The sequence below is a fragment of the Priapulus caudatus genome, unplaced genomic scaffold, assembly GCF_000485595.1.
Source record: "Priapulus caudatus unplaced genomic scaffold, Priapulus_caudatus-5.0.1 Scaffold1967, whole genome shotgun sequence".
Taxonomy (NCBI): Eukaryota; Metazoa; Priapulida; class Priapulimorpha; order Priapulimorphida; family Priapulidae; genus Priapulus; species Priapulus caudatus.
In genome coordinates this window covers 35,334-44,232 of record NW_014579028.1, presented here as the reverse complement: position 1 = coordinate 44,232, position 8,899 = coordinate 35,334, and the positions used below count along the sequence as shown (strand labels likewise).

The 8,899-nt window shown below is 39.2% G+C and overlaps 1 protein-coding gene across 1 annotated transcript; it reads left to right on the top strand.

The window, feature by feature from the left end:
- Window positions 1-262: 262 nt before the first annotated feature.
- On the top strand, window positions 263-5,605 carry LOC106817993 (triple QxxK/R motif-containing protein-like). Its single transcript, XM_014822697.1, has 4 exons — window positions 263-285; window positions 3,699-3,876; window positions 4,343-4,425; window positions 4,556-5,605. The coding sequence occupies exons 2-4, from the start codon at window positions 3,801-3,803 to the stop codon at window positions 4,646-4,648; spliced, it is 252 nt and encodes an 83-aa protein (XP_014678183.1). The 5' UTR covers window positions 263-285; window positions 3,699-3,800; the 3' UTR covers window positions 4,649-5,605.
- The last annotated feature ends 3,294 nt before the right edge of the window (window positions 5,606-8,899 follow it).

Genomic DNA, 8,899 nt, shown 5'->3' with positions numbered 1-8,899 from the left:
ACTCTACTACTTTTGTAACTTCGGGATGCTATTGAGCCAGAAAAATTAGCTGCTCATCAAAGCTGACTATATTCCCCAGTTAGTACTTATCAGTTTTACTACTTTTTACAGTACCTCACACACAGTACACACACAAACACACACCTACACGCATGCACACGCACGCACGCGTGCACACATAAGCAGAGCAACCGCATTTGAAAACGAAACACCAGTAGTGCTGACTTTTTAGGAATAAATGCATAAATACATGGTGTAAAGTTGTGGAAGTGTTCAAAAAGATAGGTGAGATGTCCATGTAGATAAATAAGTATTAAAAAGCCCGATCATTTTGCGTTTTGGGGATAAATTTTTGGTTAGACCAGTTGGAGCATTTGGTGTCATTACATCTATGGCAGAATGTGCTATAGCCCTGCGGCAGCTATCCGCGGGCTATAGTACTAGAGCTATGTCGCTAATAGCTCTAGTAGTAGTACTATAGCTCGCGTACAGTTGCAGCTGGCCAGCGACAACTGTACGCGAGCTATAGTACTAGAGCTATGTCGCTAATACACTGATCCTGCTTATATATATAAGTATAATATAGGATTGTATGCATGAATCCGGCTGTTCTAATCCATTGTTTTTCTCTTCAAATTAAAGCTAATATAATATACGGAACCCGCTTAATACGATTATTTTTCTTTGGCCCATCAGTTTCGTACTACCAGGTTGCGACTGTAGTAATGAATAGTAGTAATTGAATGAGGAGTTTAGGCTTTGCAGTAATTGTATCTATTTGTGAACAATTTAACGCTACTAAAGTTCTTAATTATACATATAAACCTATATAAAATACCTTGTACACACCAATTTTAATCCATAATTTTTTCTTTGTTAATTCGGGGCTAATATATGTTGAAGTGGTTGATACGAAACCCGCTTAATACAATTATTTTTCTTTGGCCCGTCAGTTTTTCTAGTAACAGGGGTTGACTGTAGTAATGATTTTTGGAAAAATGTAGGCTTTGCAGTAATGGTTTATATCCTCCGCACATATAGTGTAGCAGAACGTATTGTTTTCGCGCCATTTGTGTGTGAGTGTGTGTGTATGTGTGTGTGCGTGCGTGTGACTGTCTGTCTGCTCGATATTTTTGCAACCGTTAGAGGTAGAAACTTCAAACTTGGTCCAGAGGTGGACCTTAAGGCAGGCCCGTAGCCAAGGGGGTTCGGGTTTTTTTTTGAAAATTTGCAAGAATTTCACCTCAGGTCGCTCCATTTTAGTGTAAAAATTGCAAAATCTCCATCGTGCAGGAGGGTGAACAGTGAACACCCCCCTCCCACACCCTCCCCCCGCTCAATCGCTTGGCTCCCTCGCCTGGTCGCTTCGCGCCCGAGCAGGGGCGTGTACAGGGGGGGTTCAGGGAGTCCGGACCCCCCTTTGCTCGCGCAGAAAACGCATCTGAGGGGGTCTAATTTAAAAATTTAAAAACTCGTGCTCGCAACTTTGGGTTACGGTTAGCCCCACCCCTGGTACAAATCCTCTACACGCCCATGCCGAGCAAATTGCCAACATTGAAAAACGAACCCCCCCCAATATAAAGCTGGCTACGGCTAAAGCTGGCCTTAAAGGGTGGTGGAACCCTATTGATTTTGAGTGCCTTTCACCCAAGGTCAAGGGTCACAGGTTCACATTTGATGAATGGATAGATAGATAGATAGATAGATAGATAGATATGCGCTGAGTGCGAGCGTGCAGGTGGGGGAGGACTTGATTCCACAGCCAGCGCGTGTGCCCTGGCAAATCCACTGCAAGGTTACGTGACAGACTACTGTACTGTATCCCATAGCCTGTGGTTGCGTGTTTGTAAGTCTACAGCCAGCGGACCTAGCAGAAGTGAACTGAATCGTGCATGTTTTCCAGGGAGATTTCCCATTAGATTTTCTAAATATGGGTTTTTTAAACATTTAACCAAATAAATAACAAAAAGAATCGAACCTGATGCGTAGGAATGAAGCACGAAAAATTTTATATATAAATATATATATATATGTGCATATTCGCTCGTTACGCTGATGAGACTACGATTTTCTGTCCCGGTATTTTCATTTCTATATAAAACACTTTGTACACACCTGTGTGTGTGTATATATTTCGCGAGTTGTATTAGTATTACCTCCTGGTATTACTATTACTAGTTGTAGTAGTAGTAGTAGTGACACAGCACACCAGCAATGGCAAGTGGCGGGAGCAGCTAGTTTTTGTGAAAGCAAGTCGATATACAGTGACACAACTGTAGTGGAAGTGTAATAAACAGGTAGTTTTTGTGAATTTATGAATTAGCATTCATATTATTTTCAGTTTTTACTGACTGTCCCAAGTGCCTGTGAGTCGGCCTGCCTGCCCGGGACGTGCCCTAGCTCTATCTAGCGTTTGTTGCCATTACCACGGCACAGGCAGTCACAACGAGGTCTATAGAATATAGATGTTGTACAACAGTAGAAGGCATCCACAGGCAGCCGGCATGAATAAGCATTGAACATAAATTCATTAAAAATACTTAGAGAGTTTTGGCGCATAGGCATAATTGCCTGGCTAAGCGACATACGCTACACTGTCTACAGTACACTTTATCTTTATGCATGCTAAATGACTACAAATTCAAAATCCAATCTTCATTCAAAATGTTTGCCAGATTGTTTTCGAGAAATTCCAGCATGTCGAATCTTGTTTCAAACAGAAAACAGTGGATCGGTCACGATAGCTATATATATGCGACTAGATGGAATGTAACAATTACACAACAAGGCTAATCAAACGTCTCACGCTTTCTAGACATTCATGTGGCATATCTACCTTGCATGCATAATGCAAATGCGTGCACTAGTGCCGAATTTAACTGCAAAAAAATTCTAAAGAAGGCATTTTCCAGATGTGAAATGGTGCAACGGTGAACAATTGGCAGAAGGCTATTGCATGCTCCCTAAAATTACTTATCTCAGAACCCAGCTGTACTGCCGACTCCCGGCACAGAACCCTGGGTTGACTGCCCTGTGGCCGGATTCTCAGAGCTCTACTAGCAATCTAATCTACAGCCTGTATAGACTCAATCGATAGTAGATAGGTAGTCGGTACTACACAATCATTACTACATTAGATACAATAATGTGACCCAACACAAGATAGGAGAAACTCAATTTCCTGAAGAACTGGCATGGCTTTATTGTTAGAGTAAAATAGTGGAGTAAAAATGGTTTATCCATTAGAAAAATTGGAATTTTCCGCCATCATGCTGCTGGATGTGGTTTTAGGGGACGTGGTCTACACTGTTGGCCACAAGAAATGATGGCCAAAATCTTTCCTTGTTTTGCACATACCTGGTAGGTGGGAAGTTATTGCATAGATATACCAAGTTAACACATTTTTTACCCAACAATTTTACTCTACCATAAAAGCCCTTCTATTTCTGCAGGAAATTCAGCATCGGTGGAATCATAGATATAGAATATAGAATTCTGAATACAGAATACAGAATATACAGAATCTGTATTCTATATATATCTATGGTGGAATGTGGAGGTGGCCTAGTTTATTCGGTGACTCTGTGCAGGATGTAACACTACCGATTGTATCTACACACACATTTAATCTTTTAGTTTTAACACATGAAATTTATATATCTATAATTTTAATAATCGGTTTAAACTTTGGCTTTCAGAATGTTGATATCCATGGCCTGGTATAATAACCTGTTATTGAAACTGACACTAGATTCTTAGCGCCTACACCCGTCAGCGAACTGCATTCATATGCATTCAACATGGCCAGAGCAGACTCGACAAAAGCTGGTCCTAAGGCATCCTTTAATCCTGTTGAGAACTACAGGAAGCAAATAGGTAGGTTACCGGTGTGCTCCCCTTTCTGTACGGTACTGCTTGCTTTGCCACAGCCGCAAAATCTCTATTGTTCTATTGAAGTCAACTATAGATATTTCAATGGCTAAAGCATAGGTAAATAAACCAAACAATCAATTAGGGAGCTGTTCAGTATGAATGACATAATGTAGACTGAAAACATATAGCTAAATATTCCAGTTATAATTCCTATTAGGTACATTATCTGCTTGCATGGTCTTGGTCATTTATTGCCAGTGCTTGACTCTATTCTATTTAAGTAACATTACTGTGATGCCAGTGCCTGTAGGAGACTCTTATAGCTGTAATGAAAGCCTATAAAGTCACTGTATATAACTTTATGGTACAGCCGTTATATAGATGTACATAAGCTACAAGCCCTTATTCGCATTTTTATTGAATTTGTAAAATCATGGCATGACATCGGAAATTTTGCACATGAACACAGGTAAACAGGATTATAAGAAGTCGAAAAAAGAAATTGCCGAACAAAAGAGACGTGCTGACATCAAAGATGAAAGTGGAATAAAGGTTACTTTGAATTTTATAATTTTTGTACATGTTAAATATTTAATATGGTTCACTGATATGAAATTTTCTGCTATGAATGCTATACAAATATTGAACATATCTATACAATTGTTTCTTTTATATTTTCTAGGATGTTATTCTTCTAGTAGGAGCTGTGATGGTCGTCTTTCTTGCAATCTACCTGTTGCTCTATGTGTTTCTGTCTCCTTCAGAAAACAAGTAAAATGTTTGAATTGATAGCGGTGAACAATAACTAAAATTCATTCACACTATCCAGTAGTAAGGAATTGATTGTTCTTTAGCTAATTTTAAATATAGTAATAGTAGCACCATGGTAAGTATGGTACAGCAGTAAACATGGTACCATAGCGAACGTAGTACGTTCTGCACCTCCCCGTGATTGCGTGATGTGTAGAGCAAATGAACAAACTCGCGATGTTATCTTCAGGGCTGACAAATTGCTGGTTGTTCTGTCAGTTGTGAATAATGGATTTCTTCAACAAATTTAGACTATATATGCTGCATGAAACAAGGATCGATCATGAAAAACCGACTTTTTCTTGAGATATCTACAACTATAATTACTAACAAGTATATCACAGCCAATTTTCATTTGCCGTCTAATAGGCAAACAAAGTAAAATGGTCATGAGCAAGTGGGCTCTGTCACATTTTGTCGATTTTATTCTTGATGCATGTGACTTACTTCAGCAGTTGAGGAGGTGAGTTTGAGTTTGAGGGAGTTTCATAATGCACGAGTTAGGTGCGTTTGTTGTGCTCAACGTATCAACTATTATTGATGCATTGTCAATTCTCGATAAACCAATGAAAAAGCAATAATGTGCAATTGTTAGATATACATAACACTTAGAAAGCATGCTATTTATATCATCTTCTCCAAAAGTCTATGATTTATACACTTTGATCAGATTGTCAAGTAATATCAGGAGTGTATAAATAATATAGAGATGAGTATGACTCGTTCGAAGCATAAAAAATAATAAATATAAATTGTAGGTAAATTAGGGCATGGAAATGTTGAATTTTTTTATGTTTTGAATGAGTCCTACTCCTCTATATTATGCACTCCTGGTAATTAATATTACTAGCCTAGGGTTAATTCGCAAAACATCAGATACAGTTGAAAAATTGATTCAATTCATAGCATTTGCATTACTTAAAGGGAGAGTTTACTCTAGGTTCTAGGGTTATTTTCAGCTAATTTAGGTTATAATTACGCTACATAAAAAGTTTCATGGTTCAATTACCATTCGAAATATTATTAAAAAATGTTTTAAAACTAACGACTACAGTTTGATTACAACGACGGTGGCGCCACTCAAAGCGCACGATCTGATAAGTTGTGCAAAACCACTTTCCAGCCAAGGGCTACAGACCGAGGGTGTTTCTTATTTATTCATTTAAAAGCAAAAGGATTGTAATATCTTATAAACGACATATAGTTTCAGTTATAATATGGATAAATTTGCCCTAAAATGAATATCGTTCAGTTAAATAGCATTTAGGTATAAATATAATTGCACTTTTGTGATTAGCCCTCGGTCTGTAACCTGCAAAATAAATTGTCAAATACGCAACGTTTTCGGGGTGGCAGCACGGTCACGGGTGTCATGGCGCCGTTCAAATTTCGTAGCGTTGATGTGTAAATATTTATAACAATTAAATTGGGTATCTGGTAACAAATACGTGTGGGTATAGACGATTTGTTATACAGTAAGTACAGTTGCATGCAGTAAAATCCTAGAGGCTACTGTCCCTTTAAAGGATATAGCATTCCCATACCAGGCTGCCAGTTCAGGTATTGAGCATATTAAATACATGTGTTTATGGATATGCATCATTAACGGAAATTATTCGTACCGTTTTACTGAAATTACTGGGTAATTTTTAGGACATAATCAATATTAAATTGCCATCGGTGTAGTATAATTATTAACGTGCATATGTTTAAAACATTGTGGTCTTTATATGGAATGTATGGATAATGGCCCTGTCATTTGAAGAAAATCCAAGGTGGGCCTACTGACATTTATACTAATTTTATGTAATTGCCACAAATTATTGTATGCCTTCCAACAGCATCTCTAGTGTGTTAGACTGATTTCTCACATTCTCCTACGATGAAAATAAACATTTTTAACCAGTAGGTGGCGCAACGTGCCACGTAAACGCCAATGATGGGAACACGCCTAGTAGAGAGGTGAGCACAAGGCGTGAATATGCCAACTGCCAAGAGACTGCAAAATGTCAACACTGTGATATTGATTTATATAGGGTATATACAAAGATATTGAATGTGTCTGTATCACTTGTATGTACACATAGGGAGTCATATATAAAAACCTATGTAAATAAAAGAAATGTTACAAATTATGTAATGTTCAGTTCCAAAGTTCGTCAGTAATTGTTTGTGGAGAATAAAAAAGTGGTAGACTGGTAAAGAGAAGGAGATTGGTGTAAGAGGTTGGGAAGAAGTGTGGAGAGAACAGGTGGGGGAGTAGATTACAAAAATGCTAGAGTTATAACTATATGGCATGCAGTGGTGGATGGAGGTATGAGAGTTAACTGGCTGCTTAATTACCCCCTTCTCTTTTCCATCCTTCACCTTCGCTATCTTTCCGTCTTTGTCACCTAACTTCCTTTTTCCCAGTTCATGGTGATGGGGCATAAAGATAAACAGTGGTGGTCGAGGTGGAGGTGAATGATGTAGTAGTAGGGTATAGTTATTGGAAGTTGTGGTAATGGTGATGATAGCGAGGTTAATTGTCTCAACAAAATAATATTCCTGGTGTCTGATACTGGGCATGCGTGAACTCATGTTTGCATGGCTTCTGCTTTATACCTTGCTGATTTTTCTACTTTTCTCTTCCTTCCTTTTACTTTTTTTAGCCTTACTCAAATTGTAGAACGCATGCAGTCTTCTTGTCACCTTGCACTGTAACGACGAGTTTGTATGTAATAATTTAGAGTAAATAATGAAGAAGAGTATAGAATTCCAAAACTTGTGTGGTAACCGGAATAAACTTTAATAACTGCTCGCACACAGTGTGTCCATCTTGCACAAAGACAACGCAACGCGCACACGCGCGGGAGCGCGTGTGCTTCCTCTCGCGATCACCACCAGTCTACCAGACTCTCCCCTACATCTCTATTCTCTCCCCAATACCCCGCCATAATCCCACATGTCTACACCCGCTCTGCTCACCACACATTTCACAGTCACCCTAGAAAATCCCGACCTAAAACACGTTTACAATTCTCTCTAATACATCAATGTAGCCGCAACAAGATGCGCGACGCTGTGTCTAGATAGACTATCACTAAAACAACTCCTGCAGCACTATTGCTTGTTAATAAAAGAGCAGTTTTCTCAATATTTGCCCCATGCCCAATAGACGTCTGGAAAGTATTAAAAGTTAAATTTGTTTTGTGGGGGAAATTTTGCAAATCTGTAAAGTGGTGTGAACTTTAAATCTGCGCGGTCATTTAGCATGAAAAACGTTTGTATGTGTGTGTGTGTGGGGGGGGGTACTTCGTAAAAACGCACATAACGACAAGACCCGTGTGTGTGTGGTGTGGTGTGCGTGCGTGCGTGCGTGATATATTGTGTGTGTGTGCTGCGTGTGTGGGTTGCTGTGTGTGTGGCGTGTGTGTTGTGTGTGTGTGTGTGTGTGTGTGTGTGCAGGCGCGCAAATCCATTTTGAAATGTGGGGGGACACGAGTAGCGAGCACGTGAAGGGGGGGTCTGTCTTTAAATTTTGAAATTAGACCCCCTCAGATGCGTTTGCCCCCCCTCCCTGATCACAAAATATATTGGTCCGTTATTATTGTTGGTCCAGTCATATCATATATGCTTGTATATATATCATCAATTTGCAATAAAAATTACATTATTAAAACCGATGCTCAGTTACTCAGTGTCCTCTTTGCGTGAATATAGCTCGTGTTCCCAGCTTAATCCTTGAATCAGTGTCTAATGTGAGTGATATCTCCTAAACTTTCATAAACATACTTTCTCTTGATGATTCTGCATAAGAATTATTTAATATAAGAAAAAAAACGTGTTAAAAAAGAAACGGTACTAAATTTATCAAGACACATTTTTCTTAAGTTGTGCATGATCATTATTATGCTCTCAAATGCACTTGAATAAAATGAAAGCTGGCAAAAAAAGGGAAAGAAGCCAATCGTTGACGCACTATCACACACAATAAAAAGGTTCTCACTTCACAAACACACACACACACACACACAACACACACACAACACCACACACACACACACACACACACACAACAATCATGGTGATCCAAAATCGTGGGGGGGGGACATTATATGATGTTTCCCCTCTGAAAATTTGGGGGGGGGGACATGTCCCCTTGTCCCCCCTGGATTTGCGCACCTGTGTGTTGTGTGGTGTGTGTGTGTGTGTGTGTGTGTGTGTTATTTCCCGG